At 48.6% G+C, this 22,839-nt stretch overlaps 1 protein-coding gene across 1 annotated transcript in view; it reads left to right on the forward strand.

Moving 5' to 3' along the window:
* TAPT1 (transmembrane anterior posterior transformation 1) overlaps nt 1-22,839 on the forward strand; it is a 620,835-nt gene that overhangs the window by 586,878 nt on the left and 11,118 nt on the right. The window contains exon 13 of the mRNA XM_078678446.1: nt 8,828-8,988. Within this exon, the coding sequence (XP_078534572.1) occupies nt 8,828-8,988 (161 nt within the window). The remainder of the gene's footprint in view (nt 1-8,827; nt 8,989-22,839) is intronic.

A 22,839-nucleotide genomic window follows, 5' to 3' on the forward strand; every position in this document is an offset into this window, starting at 1 on the left:
GCCATGCCTCCACAGGATGACTCCCATGTCTATTTCCTTTAAGGCCCTACCTGGTTTGGGTTCCCGAGGGAGGGTGGGGTGGGTTGCTCAACTTAATTGGGGGGTTGGAGTGGGTGGGGGGTGAGTTCCTTCCGCTTTTGTTGCCTCCTGTTGGAAAACGAGGCAGCATCTGTGAGGCCTGAACAAATAACATAACTACATTTGTCCTTCACTGGGAACAAAACACCTAATTGTAGCGCCCGACTCTCAGAGGGTAGCGTTGCAGAGCAGTCTGAGGCTTACTCAAGGGAGGTGGTGTGGGCTAGTAATCGCCATTTGCAGGTGCTCAAAAATAACACTCAATACTTGATTGTCCAGTCTGTACTTTGCTTTATAAAAGTAAGAGTACATTTATTAAACACACACACTACTCAATACTATGCACCAATTTACAAATATACATAAGCCGTTGGAATTACCTGGTGACATTGCGTAACATCTCCACCCCTCCCGCAGGAGGGTGGGGTCTAGTACCACCACTCCCATGTATGCACATCATCTTGCCCCCAATGCAGTGAGTTGGACTTAACCTGGAGCGAGGGCCCTGCGCATTGGCACAATCCCATTGGCGACCTCCCACCCACATTATGTCAAACCGCACTAAAACTGGGTACACTTGCCTTGGTGACTCATAACCCTGACTGAGCATCTCCTACTGATCATAAAGTATGCACCTCTACATCTTAAGGGCTAACAGTCTGGGTTGTTCCTCATCTAACAGCAGCAGAAAGAATACATGTTTAAGCACCACTTTAGAATGATAGTACTCATAACATTTGGATATCATTAAAAATGCATTGCAATTACCGTCCGTAAAGGCACCACAGATGATCACAGGATTAAGTAAATACAGTCAGACAACCCTAGCAGGAGTGTCTAGCCACTTAAATCCACTTTGCTTATGACTCCATTTTACACATGTACTTCACATTACATATGTGACCTTCAATCCCACTTAAAAAAAATAACATTAGTCAATGCATGTCACAGAAATACCATTAAAGATATCCTTCTCGTGCAATTGCTCCAGTTCACCTCCAGGGCATGCCCTTCTCTAGCCATTCCCGACTCAGCCCTTCATCCCTTGGCACATTTCTCCACACACCTCCAGCTGTAGAATAAAAGTTTCAGCCCAGGAGATGTTCAAATGCTAGCTGAGTCTTCATGAGGAGCACGACAGCTTCCGCTTCAGCAGGGGCCAGGGTGGGCTCCTGGCACCCCGCGGGGGGAACCTTCACGGGTGCCTGTTCCTGGGGCCTTATCTCAGCCCCTGGGGTCCGATCTGCCCCATTTTCAGGTCTTCATGCTCCTGGTGGCGTCCCCCAGCCACTGGGAGCACTCACCTTCACCCTCCGGGTCTCCAAGAGGGTGCCTTCTGCAGGAGCGGTCCTCACTGGCTCACTTCGCCATCCTTTCGCCTGGCTCTCCCCCTTGGGCCACTCTTCTCCCTGCGCAGAGGCGCCTGCTTCTGCGCACCGGTCCTGGGCGCTTTTTTCTGGCGCTGCTAGGGGCCTGGGTGACAGTCAGGGGGTCTCTCCTTCCAACTGCCCATTGCCAGGCTCCAGCACCTTCCGCCTCAGCAGACCACACCCCAGAGCGAGCTTCTCTTCCTGTGCAAGTACTTTTTAAAAGTTGAGTTGGGGCTGGCAGGAAGTCTCTGTGTGTCCTATCAAACAGCTACACATCACTTACCTGCCCCTGCTCCCTCCTTGTCCAGCCTCTGGGTTGTTCAAAATGGCGGCGTCCAGAGACTCTGGCCACATGGCCCCCCCTTCCCCAATGGCTACCTTCACCTTGGTGCCTGGCACCCAGCGACAGCGGTTGATGGATTGGCTTGTAGCTCCACTTATCCCCCTTCCTTGGAGGGAAGATCTTCGCTCAGGGAAGAAAGGGCATTAATCTAACCTGCCAGGGCCAGACCCCAGCCAGGGACATTTCTGGACGACCCAAAAGCAGTACAAATATGACTTTGCACTATGCAGAATACTTCTTTTCACCTCCACTACAAGGGACTTTAGTGCGTGTCTGGAATCTGTAGGCTTTGTGGAAGTCATTCTAGACATGGGCCCCACATCCCCATAGGGGAATAACAAAGTGAAAACGCAGTAAAACCCACTGACTTTCCCTGGCATGTTTCTTTCCTAGCCAATCCAGGGGGACACCAGTAAAATCTCCATGCAGTCTCCTTCATTATGAGTTCACTGTGGGTGAGTCCCAGATTATGAGGCTCCCCCACAGTAAAAGCTCAACAATTAGGTGCTCAAAAAGCAAAAAATCCGGGCGGCCCCAAGTGTCAGAACCACCTTATAACACCTCCACATATAGGCTTGTCATCTTTTTTGTTCTGTGTTGTTTCTTGTAACATGTTATATGCCGAATCAGGCTCTGCACCGCACATTCTTCCATTATCGCTCATGGCTCACATTGCACATCTGTTCCCATCCATCACCTATAGCTTCAGCGCCACTGTATGACAGACACTATAATTGGAACATCAGGGGTCTTTACAACCATTGTAAGGCCCGCCTGGTACATCTTCACCTCATACGACACAAGGTGGACATTTGCTTCTTTAAGGAGACCCACCTGCTGCCCACCACCTCCTCCAGGCTTCTCTTTAAACATTGGAGCGAAACTCACTCCTCCTTTTACTCCAGCCACTCCAGCGGAGTGTCCATCGTTTTGCTCAGGGGGCTACCTTGGCGTACTTCTCAGGTCATCATAGACCCAGAGGGGCACTTTGTCATCCTGCATGGTACTCTCTTTGCCCAACCCCTAATCCTTGCAACGATATACGGCCCCAACTCTGATTGTCCCGAGTTTTTCACGCAGGTTATGCAACACATCTCCTCCCTGGGACCTGCCACCCTTCTTTGGGGTGACGACTTTAATATTGCGCCCTCCGCTTCCCTCGATCGCTCCGGCACCCATGCATTACACCCACGTGCGACTTCCCTCCTGCACCCCATGCTGACCGATAACTCCCGGCTCAATGCGTGACGACATACCCACCCAAAAGCTCGCAGAGGCACATGCGTGACGGGATCGCGGGGCTGCTGGTCCCATTTGGACCTCTGGGTAACTACCCACAAGGCCTTCACGTGCGTCACCTCCGTGGATCATATGGCCCGCACCCTCTTTGACCCCGCTCCAGTGCGTCCCGGCGTACAGGTCCCGCACACCCCTCGACTCATGTTCACCTGGCGGCTGCCCCCAAAGCGCTTCGAGACTCTGTGTTTTGCGATGAGATACAAACGGCAATCACCAATTATGTTTATTTAACTCCGGCTCAGTCGACTCCCCCTCTACGCTCTGGGAGGGCTTTAAGGCGGTGATCCGGGGCAAATGCATCTCCAAGCAATCTGGTGTGCTGCGCTCTATTCGGGGTGTTCAGGAGCGACTGGAGGGGTAGATCAGGGTGCTGGACTCCATGCAATCTCAGGACCCCTACCCCAACAACTTGGTGCAACTCGGGGGTAAATCCACTGACTTCAACGACAAGGCCACTAGGGAGCTCTCATTCCTGGGCAGAGAGGCGAGAGCTTGTCGTTACGGCGAGGGGGACCGCCCAAGCAAAACCCTCGTCAACCTCCTGCGGCAGCCACACGCTGCTTCCTTCATTACCGCGCTCCAGGACGGAGGCCCGCCTGGACGACTTCCCCGAAGGAGGTCGTGGCCAGATTCACCGCCTTTTACTCACAACTCTACACCGCTGGGGATATTCCCCCATTCTACATGCTTGATCAGTACTTCGATACTATTGAGCTCCTCTGGTTGGGTGACAGACACAGGAAATATCTAGATGAACCCTTCTCAAGGAGGAGATCATGGCTGCTATCAATGGTCTTCCTGGCAACAAAGCTTCCGGGTCCGTTGGCCTGCCAGCGTTCTTCTACAAGAAATGTGCGCCCCTCCTGGTTCCACACCTCGCCGACATGTATGAGTCTTTCGTGTGCCACCATTTCCCCCCTTCCATCTGCGGGATTGCACAGTTGGCCGGAGGGTCCTAGGCCTCTGTGAAGCCCGTGGGGTATGCAACCCTGGAACGTTGGCTTCCACCCACCACTCAACAGCCATTAATCTTTCTCTCGTCTGATTTACAATACAAAGCAAATTGGTTTCTAATTATTTCTTCAACTAGCTTCAACTAACTCCAAATTTGCAAGAATCGAGTTTCTTAGTGAAGTGATAAAATTCTCTGCTCGTTGGATATATTTGCCAAAATTATAGCGTTATAATTTGGTACTTTTTCCTAGGTAGGTAATGTGTTAGTCCAGTTCTTTTATTGTTTTTTTAAGAACCCATTAATTTTCATTTAGACCATTAACATCTTCAGGACGTAAGGCTGAAGGATATCTAACACTTCCTGTCGTTCTGCACCTAGATGAGATTGTAGGGCTAAGTTTCTTTTAGAACCCAGAAAATGTTTACACGGGTATATTTGCCTGCATTACACTGGTACAAAAGCTGCTACCAAGAGGACTTCTTGCCCAAAGATGAGTAATTGGAATGCACCACGGATAATGTGTTCAAATAATGTTACGATGCTGAACATTGATCACACAATGCACCAATTTCAGTTGGTGTAATGTTGAAGGGGATGTTCCTCAACGAATACGTTGCTCCATGTTGTTTTTGTTCCAGTGATGAAACAACACAGTACATTGTTTAGCCATAGTGTGCAAATTGCACTTGATCAAGAAGAGACAGTTACTTAATGAATAAGTTGTTCCAGATTGTTTGCATTCCAAGGGTGAAATTATGCACAACCTTTAGTGCAACGCAGTTAGCCAAATCCGGTTGTCAAATAATGGAAGAAGCAATTTCATGCATTAAGTACGTTTTAGGTGCGACTGTGTCACAATTAGCACTGTGAGGATACTGGGTTTCCGGGGATTGAATGTGTTCACTTGTCTGTTGATTAGAAAGGACAACCAAACAGATATCGGAATTAAAGGTCTTAATGAGTCAAAGGCCGCAGAAACGATCAATTTGCCTTCATCCTGTGTGTACACTGGTCCAGTTATCGCATGTCAGGCTTAATTACTCTTAGCAAGAAGGATGTGTTGAGATTCGACTATCGGCATCAAAACACTGCCAGTGTAAACAAGCATTTGCAATGCAATAGGTCTCGCATTAGGAAAGTTTGAGCTATTGGTATTGTAAATGACACATTTTTTATTTGTTTTTTTTAAAATAGCGAAATTAATAGCTTTGTCATTTACAATGCCAATAGTTATGACTTTCGCAAATGTGACACCTATAGCATTTGTAATGCAAGATGTGTTGTATTTACGTGACTTACATGTATTGATATTACAAATAACAATGGATTTAATTTTTTCAAATAATTAATACTTCAATAAAAGTTATTGTAATTTATAATGGCAATAGCTTAAACTTTTGTAAATAACTTTGTGAAGATTATGTTCAGTGTATTTTATTGTGACGAAAATCCAAGAACAGAAGTAAAATATTAACATATTTTTGTTATATTTGTAATAAAGCTTGAAACATTGAGAGAACATATTTGAACCAGTTGTTGTTGAATGGTTGCACAGATTGATGCTGTGGTGGCGCTGAGTGATGTGATGGCGAACGAGTGATGCTGTGGCGTTCAGTGATGCTGTGGTGCCCCTGAGTGATGCTGTATGCTATGTTTTGTTTTGCTATCCTATGTTTTGTTTTGTTATGCTATGCTATGTTTTCCTATCCTATGCTTTGATTTGTTATTATTATATTATTATTATAGAGGCTTTTATAGCGCGCTCTGTTGCTAAATAGTATAGTATCCTGGCGCGGAAGAGAAGGGGACAGATCACAAGAAATGTAGAAGAGAAACAGCCATTAGGCAGTGATGTTAAAAAGGTGGGTTTTTAAGCCTTTCCTGAATGCCATGATGGAAGGGGCTGTTCTCAGCTGCAGAGGCAGGGTATTCCAAGCTCTCGCTGCTCTAACAGAGATGGATTGTCCACCAAGCCTGCTATGTTTGTTATGCTATGCTATATTTTGTTCTGCTATGTTTTGTTTTGTTATGCTATGTTTTGCTATGCTATGCTATGTTTTGTTATGTTATGCTGTTTTGTTGTATTTTATTATGCTATCCTTTGTTTTGCTAAGCTATGTTTTGTTAAGCTATGCTATGTTTTGTTATGCTATGCTATGCTTTGTTATGCTATATTTTGTTATGCTTTGCTCTGTTATGCTATGCTATGTTGTGTTTTGTTATGCTATGCTATGTTTTGTTATGCTATGTGTTGCTGTGTTTTGTTATGCTATGTTTTATGTTATGCTATGTTTTGTTTTGCTATCCTATGCTTTGTTTTGTTATGCTATGCTTTGTTGTTTTGCTATGCTTTGTTATGCTATGTTTTGTTGTGTTTTAATATGCTATGCTCTGCTATGTTTTGTTATGCTATGCTTTGTTATGCTATGCTTTGTTATGCTATGCTTTGTTATGCTATGTTGTGTTTTTATGCTATGTTTTGTTATGCTATGCTTTGTTTTGTTATGCTATGCTTTGTTTTGTTATGCTATGCTTTGTTTTGCTATCCTATGCTTTTTTTTTGTTATGCTATGCTGGTGAGGGGGTGAGGGGGAGTAAGGGGATGTGAGGGTCAGGGGATGTGAGGGTCAGGGGATGTGAGGGTCAGGGGATGTGAGGGTCAGGGGGTGTGAGGGTCAGGGGGTGTGAGGGTCAGGGGGTGTGAGGGTCAGGGGGTGTGAGGGTCAGGGGGTGTGAGGGTGGGTCAGGGGGGGTGAGGGTCAGGGGGTGTGAGGGTCAGGGGGGGTGTGAGGGTCAGGGGGTGTGAGGGTCATGGAGGGGTTGTGTGAGGGGGTGTGTGGTGGGAGAGTGAGAGGGTGAGAGAGAGGCTGGGTGAGGGTGTGAAGGTGGGTGAGGGTGTGGGGGACAGGTGTGTGAGGGTGAGTGAGGGTGAGGGGTGTGAGGGTGAGGGTGGGTGAGGGTGTGAGGATGAGTGAGGGAGGGTGTGAGGATGAGTGAGGGAGGGTGTGAGGATGAGTGAGGGAGGGTGTGAGGATGAGTGAGGGAGGGTGTGAGGATGAGTGAGGGAGGTTGTGTGTGGGTGAGGGGGTGGGTGAGGGAGGGTGTGTGGGGGTGTGTGAGGGTGTGTGAAGGTGTGTGAGGGTGTGTGGGTGTGAGGGTGAGGGGGTGTTAGGGTGAGGGTGTGAGGGTGAGGGGGTGTGAGGGTCCGAAGTGGCAAAATGTGAAAGACAGTGGACTTAGGGGGTAATGAAGGAGCCGGTAGGGCAATGGATGGGTAGGTCTTGGCGGGCAAAAACAGCAATCGAAGGAGAGGCTGAGCAACACTGGAGGCGGGGGAGAAACATTAGCAAAAGCAACACAGAGCATGTTGGAGGGGTGGGAGTTTGGGCACCCGAGAAAACTCGCAAAATGAGGGAGACCGCAACACGGAGAGTGGGACAGGTATTTAGGGGGGAAGCATTGCGCATGTGCTCCAGCAGAATGATGTGGGTGCCAATGTTTTTACATTTATATATATGAGATGGGTCAGCAATTCAGAAGGCATGAAAAAGAAGTTGCGCAAAAGTAAATTTGTTAAAGACGGAGGAGCTGACAGCAATTTGCTCACTGGTATCCCTGGCTACACTCCTCCCTCCGCACCAAAATTGTTTAAAAAAAATGTTGGGGGCATATGAGGCAACGGATGAGCAGGTGGGGAGGGTAAAAGCAACCCATGCATGGCAGCAACTCAGGGGCGGGGGAAAAGCTACTGAGAGAGAAAGCAACAGAAAGCAACAGAGAGATTGTACACGGGAGAAGTACACAAGAAAGCTTAGAAAACAAGGCCTCAAGTGAGAGCAATAAAGCAACAAGCTCTCGGCATTACTGTGGCGGGGGCGGGGGAGCGCATTCCTTTCAAGTCTGATGCGGGGGAGCAAATGTGAGCGCGCGCCCGGCGCACATGCACTGGCCATAATCCGCATTCCAAAGCCCTCTGGCAGCATTTCCTGGAGCCCCTACATAAGTCTCGCCAGAGCAATGCGCAAGCGCATTTGCTCAGGCGAGACCTAAAAAGAAGATACAAGGCCACGTTATTGAACCCTCATCTTCCTGCAACACACCTCCTTGCTTCTACCACAAGCCACCACATTCCTCAGATTCCTATCATGAACAAGACCAGAATCTTTGCTGTGTCTTGCTTATAATTTTGAATATCCAAGTCGGAACCTCTAGAATGGTGTGTGAAGACACATAGGTTGATTATGTGAGTCCTCAGTGTTTCTCAGAATAACAGTGTGAGAGTGTAACTGTGAGTGTGTGTGGGTTTATTCGGGAGTGTGCAGCTCTTAAGATTTGCATGGATTGCTGAGTGATGGGGCAAAATCTGAACATGCATAGTGGTAGTAAATGACAACATATTATAAGCATTCTTGAGTCAATGGAGCTCTTGCCTGTGTAAAGCTTGCTCTGGCATAATGACTACAGGTCCTTACATAATGTAGGCATTGTAGGTAACCGTCCCTGCAGTCGTTCTTGTAATGACATAATGGTAGTTGACTTTCTTGGCATTGTTCCCTACCCTTGTGTCATGTGTGCATACTATTCGTATTTTTTTTATGTATTACAGTCTGAGTTCTCTACATACATTAACCCATGCTCTCACCCGTCCTTCTCCAAACTCATCCTTCCATCTTTTGGCTTCATCTCACATTCACCTAATTAATCGCCCCACTACCACACTCAGAACATGTCTCCAATAGCCGTTACCAGTGTCTCTAATATACTGCTTTACTTTTTATTTAGGCTTATAACGCTTAAGGTCCTTAACAGCATTGTGTTGCTTGGCAAATCCTGTAAATATGTAAAAGAAGCAAACATGGAAGAAAAGTTGTTCCAGCCCCCTCCAGCCTGCACCCCATTGAAGCCTCTCAGTAAACCCCAGAGCAAATTCAAATCAACTCAAGGTAACGTGTAATATGTTTTACTAATATTACAAGAAGTGAACGCAGAAACATTAATTCTACTTTGGGATATTTGCCTTTTCAATGCAGTTTATAGTACAATACATACTTTTAGATTAGATTTTAGACTGTGAGGTTCTCATGCAGTTACGGATGTAAAATGTGTTTTCTGTTTATTTGGTTATTTTATATGTAAAGCCATTTTTACTCAGGGTGCGTAAAATCGATTTCAGCTAAAGCCGGACTTATTTGAAGACATTATATGTAAAAGAAAAAAACTGTATGATTTTAACCAAAGGAAATTAAATAGATTGAGCCAGGTTGCCTCACTTCAGTCTGCATACCTTTAAAGCATGTGCAGAGATGTTTTATTATTTTCTTCTTTTTGCTTTGACATCTGTGCAAAACAATTCAGAGCTATGCAGCAAAAAACTCTTCTATATTGAATGTGTTCTGTGAATCACCAGAACACTTGTTATGTTATGTTATGTTATGTTAAAATGCATTTTTATAGCGCACGGCTACTCCGACAGAGTGTCCCGGCGCTTTCCACAAACAGCTCAGTGTGTAATAACATAACATGAAACCATACAGAAAAAAAGAAACCCCCCAAAAAACAACTAAACATTAAAAAGCCATGTCTTCAGGCTTTTCCTAAATTGAAGCAAATTAGGAGTACTGCGTAACACCAGTGGTAGGGAGTTCCACAACTGAGGTGCCTTGAAGCCAAAGGAGCGGCCCCCAGTGCGGGCCTTATGCACGCGAGGAACCACGGCAGTGAAAAGAGCCGCAGAACGCAATAGGCGAGCAGGGCGATAAAAGATCAGCCTGCGCCGTAAATACCCGGCCCCAGAGCCGAACAGTGCCTTATGCATCAACGTAAGGGATTTGAACATAATCCGCTTACGGATAGGCAGCCAATGGAGCTTCTGAAGCAGCCCCGAAGCTCGCGATCGTCTATGCAGGCCGAAGATGGCACGGGCAGCAGCGTTTTGCGCCACCTGTAAACGCTGGACCAAGTAATCTGGAAGGCCAAGGAAAAGGGCATTGGCATAGTCCAGCCTGGACCCAATGAGCGCCTGCACGGTAATCCGCCTATGCTCCGCAGAGAGCAATGGAAGAAACTTGCGGAGCATCTTCAGGACACCAAAGCAGGCGCCCACCAGACCCAGTACGTGGGCTCTCAATGACAACTTATTGTCAAGTTTAACCCCGAGATTTTTGGCAACCAGAGATGACTGTGCCGGAGGGCTCATTTCAGCCGGCCACCATTGTCGCCACTCAGGGTCAGTGGCACATCCAAAAAAGAGAACCTCCGATTTGCTGGAATTAGCCTTCAAGTTGTTACGCTGAAGCCAATCGAATACCATGGCCAAACAGGCCCGAATCCCCTCTCCATCAAATGGCTGATCTTTGCCACATGTGAAGAGGAGTTGCGTATCATCGGCGTAGGACACGATCTGGGCCCCATACGCCTCCACCGCCGTCGCCAAAGGGGTCATAAAGATGTTAAATAATGATGGGCTCAACACAGAGCCCTGTGGAACCCCAACCCCCAGAGGCGGCATCTCGGAGCGCTGCGAGACCCAGATCGTCTGGCGGCGGCCTTCCAAAAAAGATGTAAACCATTTGAACACCGTCCCCCTAATGCCGATGTCATGAAGCCTGGCGAGGAGCGCCGCATGAGGGACGGTGTCGAAGGCCGCCGACAGGTCCAACATGACTAGCATGGCCTTGCCACCAACATCCAAGGTCTCCCTGATGATCTCCGAGACCTCCAACAATGCCGTTTCCGTGCTAAAGTTCGGACGGAATCCGGATTGGGAAGGATGGAGCAGATGGTTCATTTCTAAAAAGCTCGACAAGACGCCATGAACATGTTTCTCGGTGATCTTAGCCAACGCCGGCAGGAGTGAAATTGGCCTATAATTGGCCAAGACCTCCGCATCAAGACCTGGCTTTTTCAAGAGGGGGATGACCATCGCCCTCTTCCAGGTACAAGGCACCTTCCCCTCCCTCAAGGAGGCATTGAGGATAGGATTAACCAGAGGATTCACCACCGCCGCCATCTGCGCCAAAAATTTGGCCGGGCAGGGATCAAGTGGCGAACCCGATTTAAGGCTGGCAAGCAGCACCCGCGATGCCTCGCTCGTGACAGCAGGGAAGTCTGTCAGAACAGCGACAGGCGTGGGCGGTAGCTCACATCCCGCACCGGGGCCGCAATCACTATCCACGGGGCTCTCCGAGAAAGAGGCTTGAATCGCCTTGATCTTGTTGGTGAAGAAGCTGGCAAGATCACAGGCCCACGCCTCCGATGATACTAAAGGGGGTGTCTGGGAGCTGGGGGACGTGAACTCCTTCACCACAGTGAAGATCTCCTTGCAGGAGTTCGCCGCTGCCTCAATCCTCCTAGCCAGGTATTCTTTCTTGGCCCCCAAGATGTCCCGATGATAGGCCTTGATAGCCGCCCTATAGGCAAGTTTAGCCTCCCCATTATACTGAAGGCGCCAGGCCCGCTCAGCAACCTTACACTGGCTGCGCGCCACCCTCAACGCCTCTGTAAACCACGGCGCAGATTGCCGTGCTACCGTGGACCGAGGGGCAACTTGCGGGGCAAGATCGTCCAGCCTTTCGATCAGCCACGACTGCAAGGCCTCCGTGTCTTTTTCCAGAACACCCGACAGCTGACAGGGGTGTTCCGCGAGCGCCTGCTCTAGCATATCAGCTGTCACTCTATGCAGCGCTCTCGAGGCTGGTCTGGGTAGTACGGGAGCAATATTGCCCGGCCGCCCATTCTCCAACACAGAGAACTTGATCAGCCTGTGGTCCGTCCAGAGCACAGGCAAGGTTTCGACGTCAGCAACCGGAACTGACGAGAACACTTGATCAAGGGTGTGACCTTTCTCGTGCGTGGGACCAGACACATAAGGGACAAGACCCAGAGGAGATGTTATATCCAGCAGTTTAATCGTGTCCGGGTCGACTGTCACATCGAGATGGCAGTTAAAGTCGCCTGCCACTATACAGTGCTGAGTGGTCAACGCCAACTCCGAGGTGGCAATCTGCAGATCCTCCAGGAAGGAACCCATAGGGCCTGGCGCCCTATAAACTAACAGCACCTTAAGTGCTTGGGACGGGGACAGTTTAAGCGTGAAGGCAATGGATTCCGAGCTCCCAATGGGGTTCAGAGGGAGAACCGAGCAAGAGACACTCTTCCTCACCACCACCGCCACTCCGCCACCCCTGCCCTTCTCTCTGTCCTGCCGGTAGATGTTATAGGCCGGAGGAATAGCAGAGAAAATGTCCGGGTTCGACGCTTCTCCAAGACAAGTTTCGGTAAGGAGAAGACACAAAGGGTTTTCCCTGACAAGAAGATCAAATAGATGCAGAGCATGACAGCCCAGCGATCGCGTGTTCAACAACAGGCACAGATGTTTAGCCCGAGCCTCAGGCGGTCTATACACGTTGACCGGTGTCCACATGGGCGACCAGCCACAGGCCGGACAGCGCCGTTTACCATTAAAACGCCCAGGGAAAACCGAGCGGCAGGAGCATGAGAATGTCCGCATGGCACGCAACGTCGCCGAGGTGTAAGTAAGCATCCTCCCTGCTCAACAGGCCGTGCCGCAGTCCTACGCCGCCCCGGCGCCTCCGGGACGCTGACGGGCGCAGACGGGCAGGACTCCGGCACGACTCAGGCTAAGCGAGGGCGTCCACCTGCGCGTAACGCTGCGCGTAGGGGAGCGACTTTAAATAGGCTCACCTGCAAGCCCTTGGCGCGCGAGTCCGCTCAAAGACGCCTCCAACAGTTTAATAATGGTATAATACAACAAAATCAAATGTTATTATATTCTATGTTAAATTAGGATGGCTTAATTCCTGCGCTCCCGTGTTGTCATGTTAATTAGAACGTTAGAGATCTTGTTTACCTGCTCTGAAATGGAGTGACAATGCAGTTAGATGTATTTGAGGTCCGCCTTTTCTGTACAGGCTCAGAGCCTACCGAGAATACTGGGCTGGTGGCAGCTGCCTGGCTCTCTCTGGGACTTTGTTGCACACTCTAACCCTCGCGCTGCTAAGGACAGCAATTACTGGTGCTCTGGCGCGATTGTGGCGCTAGCGCTTGGAAAAATTGAAAAATTTTAAAAACGATTTCTTTTAATGTGGTATGCACTGTTTACTATTCCTGACCTAACGCACTGACTTACCTGCTCCTGCCCGCCCCGTTCCATCGCGGCTGGTGCCGTTTGCGTGGAGGGTGAGGCGAGCCGCCATCTTGGGTAGGGCTGGACCGGATTTAGCGGTCTAGTCCCCCCAAGACAGAGGCTACATAACTAATGTGCATATCGGAGCGCAGCGGACGAGCGCAGCGGGCGCGACGAGGGCGCGCCGAAGTCGCGCAAAAGTCAAGCCCGTCTGCGCCCGTCCGCGGCAGACCGGGGCACGGGGCTAGGACCGCTGGTCAAACACTGTTTTACTCCTCTCCTGACCTACTGTGTCTTCGACCCTCCGATGACACATGGCCCGCCCTACCCGCGCATGTCCTAAAGCGTGCCGCTATTCATGGCATCCTACGTCCCAAATATATCATTGACCCGTTCACTTGTCCCAACCCCTCTGCCATCCCTATTCCCTCGTTGGGGGTCGAGACAACTCTCAAATGTTTTTATCTTAACACAAGGTCCATGGTGAAGCATCACATGGACATATTCCTTTTACTTCAGGCCGAGCAACCAGACATTTTACTCCTCACGGAGACTTGGCTAAATGCTGACTCCTTGCCTGACATCTTGGCTGCAGTCCCTTCTAACTATTATATTTTACATGAGGATAGACCTGCCAATAAAAGGGGTGGAGGAGTTGCCGCTATCATATCAAAAGACCACATCTTCTCCCCTCTCCCATCCCTCGATCTTGTAGGATCGGACAACATGATTTTTAGGATGGACACTCAAAGCGGATCCTTACTTATGGTCCTCATCTATCGCCCCCCCCAGAGCATGCCCACATTCGCTGCACTTTTAGCAGAATCTTTGGCTCCCCTGATAATCAGCTATAAGAAAATTGTGCTGCTGGGTGATTTTAATCTCTGGCTGGACGCTGCTGAGCCGGTGGGGCAGGCAGCCGCATTGAAAGAAACCCTTTCGGATATGAATCTCATCCAGCAGATTCATCTCCCCACCCATAAAAAAGGACACAGCCTCGACCAGATTTGGTCGCAGGACATCCCTCTCATCATTAACTCCATCACTCCATGTATTTGGTCGGACCACTTTCTGATCGATTTTTCCATCACCTTCACTGAGAATAGGAAACAGCCGCCTCAGCAAGGAGGGAAAGTCAGACTCTGGAAGCACGCTGACCTCCCTGCCTTTATTGATACCTTAACTTCATCCCTCCCCCCGTTCGATCAGGATATTGATGGGTATGAAGAAGCCTTCTCCAGCTGGCTATCTCAGGCTGCCAATGCCCATGCTCCATGTTCCAATTTCCCCCGTTCCCGTACTCATGACGCTCATAGATGGTTTACACCTCATCTTAAAGCCGCAAAGCTGCAAGTTCGTCAAAGGGAACGTAAGTGGCGGTCGGCCTATTTAGAATCTGACAAGGCTGATTATTGTAGGGCACGGAAGGAGTATCAGAAACTTATTCAGAAGCACAAAACGGACTATTTCTCTGAGCAAATTCTTCATTCACGCAATAAATCCAGAGATTTATTCAACATTGTGGAGGGTCTTTGTGGCAGTGACAGAACTTCCCCAGTTGTGGCTCCTACTCAGGATCTCTGTAATACCCTTAATACCTTCTTTCTGAATAAGATTTGCACCATAAAGCAAAGTATTCTTACCACCTTATCCCCTCCTTCCCCGGACATCTTTCACAATCCCTCTACCCTGGAATCTTTCCCCCCCATTGATGCCGCCTGCCTATCCAAACTTCTTTTTAAAGTAAAATCTGGCTCTCCTGATGATGTCTGCCCTCCCTACATCCTGCGGGAAGTGGGAGCTGCTATCCCTGAGAGCATTCTTTTCATGATGAATGGTTCCCTCTCACAGGGTTTGGTCCCTGCCAGTTTTAAAAAAGCCCTTCTCATCCCTTTGCTGAAAAAAGCTGGGGCTAATCCATCGGATCCTCTCAATTATAGGCCCATTTCCCTGCTGCCGTACTGTGCCAAGATATTGGAGGCTCATGTTTGTGATAGCATGTCCCAATTCTTGGAAGAATCACAGTTCCTTGCGCCTAACCAGGCTGGCTTCCGTCCTCTTCATTCCACTGAAGCAGTCATCGTCTCAGTTCAGAATACTTTGAGGCGGAATGCAGACAAGGGGATCCATCAGGCGCTGGTATTATTAGACCTATCAGCGGCGTTCGACACGGTTGACTATACCATCTTGGTCAACCGTGTCGAACAGGCCGGCCTTAGGGGTCCTGCGTTGAGCTGGATTCGCTCATTTATTACTGGCCGCACCCAATCCGTGAGACTGGGCCCCTTTACGGCCCCCACTATCCCTACCACCTGTGGAGTCCCTCAGGGCTCCTCCCTGTCACCTTTGCTTTTTAATCTTTACCTACGCCCCCTGCTGTACTCCCTCAGGGATACCAGAGTTACCATCTTCAATTACGCAGATGATTTGCAGCTCATCTTTCCTTTAAACACCGAGGACTCAGTGGTAGTGTTTCAAAACACCATGTCTCACATCCTGAGTTGGATGAGCTGCAATCACCTGAAGCTCAACCCAGGCAAGACTGAGTTGGTCTTGCCTGGGCAGAGTGTACTCAGCTGGAACCCTGGCTTTTGGCCGTCCAGCATGGGAGCCCCCCCATCTAAATCGTCTTCAGTTAAGAGCCTTGGAATCTTCCTTAGCGAAGATCTGTCTCTGAAAAGGCAGGTCAGCGCAGTGGTGTCCTCCAGTCTATTTCAGCTGAAGAAAATTAAGAAAATTGCGCGTTTCTTCTCTTTGGAGGCGCTCACACAGATTGTTATCTCCCTGGTTCTGTCCAGATTGGATTTTTCCAACAGTCTCTATCTTGGGCTCCCGATCGGCGAGTTAAAGCGCCTCCAGTTGATTCAGAATCAGGCAGCCAGACTCATTCTGAATCTACCTAAGAGGCAGTCTGTCAGACTGGGCCTAAAACAACTACATTGGCTGCCTGTTGAGCAACGGGTGGCTTTTAAGACTGGTTGTATTTTATTTAAGTCCTTACAACAAACAGGCCCTCTATTCATCAGAGATCTGTTTAAAAAATATGACCCCCCTAGGAATCTTCGCTCCATGCACAAACATCTTCTGACTGTCCCCACTTATAAAAGGAAGCGTCTTGGAGGCAGCTGCTTTGACCACCTTGCAGCTGCCTTCTGGAATTCCCTTCCTCTTCACCTTAAAATGTGCGGAAACATCCTTAGTTTCAGACACTCCCTCAAAACATGGCTCTTTTCTCAAGCGTTTTGATGAGTACCTTTTTGCTTCCTGTGACTGATGCGTTGTGTCCCTGTCTATAGCGCCATGAAGCCCCCGGGCGAACGAGCGCTTTATAAATACATCTCAATATCAATATCAATATCTGGTAGTTCTCCATGTAAGTGAGTAACAAGATCATTAACACACTGCTTATCACTCTGCAGATTGTTGAACAAAGGAATCATTATACTTTAATAAGATTTTTTAGCAGTTTCCCCCTAAAAAATAACCCTTTGAAGTATTATGTTTGAAAGGCAGCTACATCTGTATCGTACATCTCCAGAATGCAAACTCACGAGTACATGTGGCCCTCGTGAGCTTAACAGGACATAACGAATAAGGTGCATTTACCAGATTGGTCTAGTGATATAAAGTCTATACCTACTTAATATAAAGAATTAAATAAGATGCTGAGGGCATGGCCCCTCCAGAGACTTTTCTTTTGAGCAGTGTTGCAGTTTGAGTTGTCACTGGAAGGTTATCGTGATGCAGAGAAGATAAATAAATCAACCTACAAAATCAATTGCTCTAATTGGCTAAATTGTAAGATGTACTTAGAAACAATGAATTGGATAGAGTCTGTTAGTTGTATATTCCTTACCTTAGAATTCCCCCCCCCACACCCCCCCCTCTGGATCCAGAGATTTTTTTCTTCAGCAGTACCCCTGTGTGTAGTTAGGTGGTGTCAGTCGGCGCTGCGTCTGTCATCATTGGCGACGGGCTGATGTTGCGGGACCTACATAAACGTCACCCACGAGCGATATCGTCAGCTTTTTTGCCCAAAAACGTGTACTGCATTGCTTTCTATTGCAACGCTTGCATGTTTGCCATTTCCCTTGCGGGAGCGAGCTTTGGCGACATCTGTTTGTAATTTTCTTGCAAACAGATGGTGCCCCTCCTCGCTCCCGCAAGGAAAACGCTGTGTTCGTCGGCGCTCGTCGTTTCCCTGCTGTGCTTATCACTTGCTCTTTGCACCCCATTTTTGTCACTAGCTCTTCTCATCCCATTTTTCTTGTCATCCACGTTATCGCTCTCTGTGTAATGGGATGCTTTGTATGGCATAGTTTGAAAACTGAACTGCTTTTTGGCTTTTCTTTCCCTTTCCTCTCACCCTCACCGCTGATTTTGTAGCTCACTTTTTTCCTTTTCCTCCCCCTTTTCTCCGTGCGCTACAGCTTTCTTGTTTCCTCCCTTTTACTCCTCTTTCTTTTCTCCTCTTCTCTTTCCCTTGTTGTCTCTCCACTCCCTGCTCTTTCTACTTCATAATGTCCCTTTTATCCTTTCCTCCCCGCAACTCCGCCGGGCTCCTATTTGCCGCTCTCATTTCCCCTCCTTGTTCACTTTTCTCGCGCTTCCATTTCTTAGTCTCCCCTTACTCTTCCACGGACACTTTTCTTAGACACCCAAACGCCTTTCTTTCCTTTCCACAGTCCCCCTTTATTCCCTTTTTCCTGTTGCTAGTTTCCACTTTTTTGGTGGAAATGTAGCAACATTGTTAGCCATAAACTTATCGAGATCCAAAAAAACAGGTCCATGTTTCATCATTGATAACATTTAGATTTTTTTAATGATCTGAAAGGTGAATTTCGATATTCTTATTACATGTAATATGGATACAATTTATTTTCTTAATGGTGTATCTCTTCCGTATTATTAGTTGAATGTTTCTGTAATAGATAGTTTTATGTTGCACATAATTGCACTCCAAGACACAATCCACTCCACCCTTGCAACAAGGGGAACCAGGGGATGGACACCAAGACGACGATTAATGTTTATATGCTGGGTTGGCTGCTAAGAATCTGGTGATAATCCATTGGTATGTGATAAGGCCTTGACCAGGGAGAAATAATGTGCACTTTATGTTGTGTATATGTAATGGGAATATAGGGGGGATACTTTTAAATATTAATGTAACCTGTGAAAGTTTAAGTGATTGTTTAAACAAATATGTTGATCTACGAAATATATTTGACTAAATGTAATGACAGCATGGTAAAGTGTGAAAGGAAAAAGAACAAGCATTGGCATAGCCAATAGGTCTCGCCTTTGGGACCTTATAAGTGTTTAGCCATGCAACAGTTGATGTTGTTGCATCAGGGATATTGTGCTGCATAACTAAATACTTAAAAGGTCCCAAAGGCGAGACCCACTGGCTATGCCAATGCTTATTTTATTTTTGTCACTTCTTTTTCGAGCCTTCGAACTCCTGGTGTGTCGAGGGATGTCCCGACGATGACGCTCCCTGCGTCGACCATGCCCCCAGTTGGCACAGACCCCATCCTTGTCCCCAAAGTGGACACTGAGCCGGACCAATGTCGATTCAGATGCCGGAAGGGTCTTTCGTCCCTGTGTTCATTCCTTTGGATTTTATTTAGGCCCAGAAGGTGAGGATGAGGACTGGGAGGGGGCCGCTGGACCCTTTAACTGACTAGCTTGAGGAAGCAAACTAGGCGAGTGGACCTGGATGATGCCAGTGGTCTGGACAGGTCCACTGGCGCTAGTTTGTTTTCTCCCCCTACCGTGGCTACTGATGAGAGAGAGCTTCCTATGCTGTGGTGGCGAGGAGGGCAGCCGAGGCCCTCGTCCTCGAGCTCCCTATGGTGGCAGTTAGGACTAACCTCCTGACAGAGGTGCTTCAGCATGCAGCTTCCCCTTGTAACACCTTTTGCCGTTCAATGAAGCCCTCACGGACCTCCTTCTGAGCACTTGCTCCTAGCCCAGCGGCTCCTGTGGACTGGACGATTGCATGCAGTCGCCACCACCCTCCTCTAGGCAAACCAGCGTACCTGACCCAACACCCCTCCCCTGAGAGCTTAGTAGTCCAAGACTCTTTATCAAAAGGCGCTTTCCCTTCTGCTCCCCCAAATAGGGAATCTGAGAAGCTGGACTACCTTGGGAAGATGATGATCTCTTCCTCCAGCTTGGTATTGCAGTCGGTGAATACCGCATGCCTCTTTGACTGATATTCCCAATCTGGGATACGGTCATGCAGGTGCTGCCTCAGTGCCCTGAGGAGACCTGGGCCGTCCTCTCTTAAGCAGTTGCAGACAGAAGAGATGCAGTCAAATTCACCTTAAGATGTGGACTGTATATTACCTGTAAAAACAATGTGGACTAGCCCACTGGGATTATCGAATATGTGTTGATATTCAGGGTCACTGGTGGCTGAGGCCTTAGTGCTAGACCCAATCAATCTTGTTTATAAACCCCTCACACACCAACCTGGTTGGTGTCATGCTTCATCATTGTGGTCCAACCAGGCAGCCGAGTGCCGCCTGGTTGTGCTTCAACGCCTGACTACAGCGAAGCGGGTGTTGTGCAGTGATGTGATGTTGATGAAGGTGAAACTTAAAATACACTTCTGGGAATCCTTACCTAATAGTTTATTTATGGCGGCCCAGAGTGACAGAGTAAAAACTATGTGGTGCAACTACTAGTAGAGGGATTATGTCTACGAATTGGCTATGTGATAGTGGTCTACATGTTTCAGTCCCTATTTAAACCATTTGACGGGAGTTTGCGAGAAAAACTTCGCTATAACATGGTTTTCCAGCATTTCGGGGCCCGGGGGAGAGGCATCTCTGTAATCGATTTGTTACGAGTGTGTCCTCTGCAGGAAACCTACGTGGATCCCATGGTGTCCCAGCTACGTGGATCCCATGGTGTCCCAGCTACGTGGATCCCATGGTGTAATGCTGGAAAACCATGTTATAGCAAAGTTTTTCTCGCAAACTCCTGGTGCCTGTAAGTAACAGCAGTATCATTTTTATCTTGCACTTTTTTCCACACACCTTAGCGCGTGTGTAGGAGATAACACCCGTGGCACCACTTTTTGCCACTCACTAGGTCCTGAAGAAAGTCCCGTCAAATGGTTTAAATAGGGACTGAAACATGTAGACCACTATCACATAGCCAACTCGTAGACATAATCCCTCTACTAGTAGTTGCATCACATAGTTTTTATTCTGTCACTCTGGGCCGCCATAAATAAACTATTAGGTAAGGATTCCCAGAAGTGTACTTTAAGTTTCACCTTCATCAACATCACATCACTGCACAACACCCGCTCCGCTGTAGTCAGGTGTTGAAGCACAACCAGGCGGCACTCGGCTGCCTGGTTGGACCCCAATGATGAAGCATGACACCAACCAGGTTGGTGTGTGAGGGGTTTATAAACAAGACTGATTGGGTCTAGCACAAAGGCCTCAGCCACCAGTGACCCTGAATATCAACACATATTCGATAATCCCAGTGGGCTAGTCCACATTGTTTTTGCATTACACATTTGGGGGAAAGGACTTGCCCCTTAAAAACCCTTGCTCTCCACTTGATTAGCTTAGACTGTATATTACCGACTTGCAGAACGATTGCCCTGTCGGTAACTGTTAGACATTACGCCTGGTTGAGGACTTCTGGCTTCTTGGGGGATGGATATACCCTTTGATGGCATTTGCCTTTTTAGTGACAAGACAGAAGCCCTTAAGCGCTACAAGAATTCTCGAGCTACAGCCAGATCCTTGGGTTTTGCAGCTACCTCTCGTCCACCTCAATCTGTCTTTCGTGGCTATGGAAGGGGCACCCAACCACGTCCTGTCCAGCCTACCCACCGAGTCACGCAAGCTGTCTACCCTGTGTGTGGCCACGGATGTGGGATCTAGCATCCTCGTGGATCAGGGAACCAGCGAGCGGGGCAGTCCACCCTCCAGCCCCCCCCCCACCACCACCTCCAAATCTTCCTAGTCTGACGTTCCAGGCCCATTGCCAGCCAAATCAGAGGCAGGATCCGCCATCACCTCCTCCAATGGCAATCCATCACATCGGACAGGTGCGTTTTGCAAATAGTCTGAAGGGGAGACTGCCTCCCCTTCGAGACTACCCCTCCATGCCACCGTCTTACAATCGCATGTCAGAGTATCATTTGGCACTTCTGTGCCAGGAAGTATCAGCTCTCTTGGCTAAAGGAGCTATGGAGAGGGTCTCTGTGCCAGAAGTAGGTCGTGATTGCTATTCCCGTTATTCGGTACCCAAGAAGGACAAAGGCCTGGGTCCTATCCTAGACCTCTGGACCCTGAACTTCTTCCTCCGGAAGGAGAAGTTCAAAATGCTCACCGTAGCCCAAGTTCTGTTTGCACTCGACCCAGGAGACTGGATGGTGCGTTGGACTTGCAAGATGCTTTTTTTCAAATCCCTATCCTGCCAGCCCATAGGCATTACCTTTGGTTCACGGTGGGCCACGCGCATTTCCAGTTCACTGTGCTCCCTTTTGGCCATACTAGTGCCCCTCGGGTGTTCACAAAATTGATGGCGGTGGTCGCAACTCATCCGTGCAGATCAGGGGTTCCAGTCTTCCCCTATCTCGACGACTGGCTGTTGAAGGCGTGCTTGCCCCAGGCTGTTGTCTCCCACCTCTATACTACGGCGGACCTCCTGCATTCGCTGGGGTTCACTACCAACATGTTGAAGTCACACCTGATTCCCTCACAGATGTTCCATTTCATCGGGAGGTTCTGGACAAAGTGCAGTTTTGGGCCTATCCTCCCGAGCAACGAGTCTGGGATATTCAGGCTATGATACTGATGTTTCAGTCTCTATCCCGAATTTAGGTGAGAATGACTCTGAGGCTGCTAGGCCTGATGGCCTCCTGCTGGTGGATTATGCCAGATGGCATATGCGGGCTCTGCAGTGGGACCTAAAGTTCCAGTGGGCACAGCATATGGGGAATCTTTCCGACTTCGTCCAGATCTCAGAGGGAACTGCGCACTAACTGCAGTGGTGGCTAGCGAAGCAAGATTGGGTCAGAGGCAGATCCCGCTCCCTTTTCTCAACCAGATGTAATGGTGGTGACAGATGTCACTTCTGGGATGGAGCAGCCACTTAGGAGAGGGGGAGATCAGAGGCACATGTTCTCCGGAGGAGTCAGGTCTCCATATCAACCTTTTCGAGCTCCAGACAATCAGACTGGCACTGAAAACATTCCTTCTTTTGTCAAGGGGAAAGTTGTGCAGGTGTACAACGACAACACCCCTGCCATGTGCTACTGCAACAAACAGGGTGGGTGGGGTGGTGGACCCTTTGTCAAGAGGCATCATCATCATCAGGTCATTACCCTGGTGGTTCAACACCGGACGAGCTCCCTGAATGCCAGGGGAGACCAAGTCAGCCGTTGGTGCCTAGTTGATCACGTATGGCGTCTCCATCCGGAGGTGGCACAAGGTCTTTTTCAGTGGTGGGGTGAGCCTTGGTTAGATCTGTTTGCCTTCGGAGAGAACATGCAGTGCCTGCAGTATTGCAAGTTGGAGTTTCCAAGGTGGTTCTCACTCGCCAATGCTTTTCATCGCGAGAGGAACTTAGGCCTCGTGTACGCCTTTCCACCTGTACCACTTTTGCCCAG

Source organism: Lissotriton helveticus, chromosome 2_2, assembly GCF_964261635.1.
Source record: "Lissotriton helveticus chromosome 2_2, aLisHel1.1, whole genome shotgun sequence".
Lineage (NCBI taxonomy): Eukaryota > Metazoa > Chordata > Amphibia > Caudata > Salamandridae > Lissotriton > Lissotriton helveticus.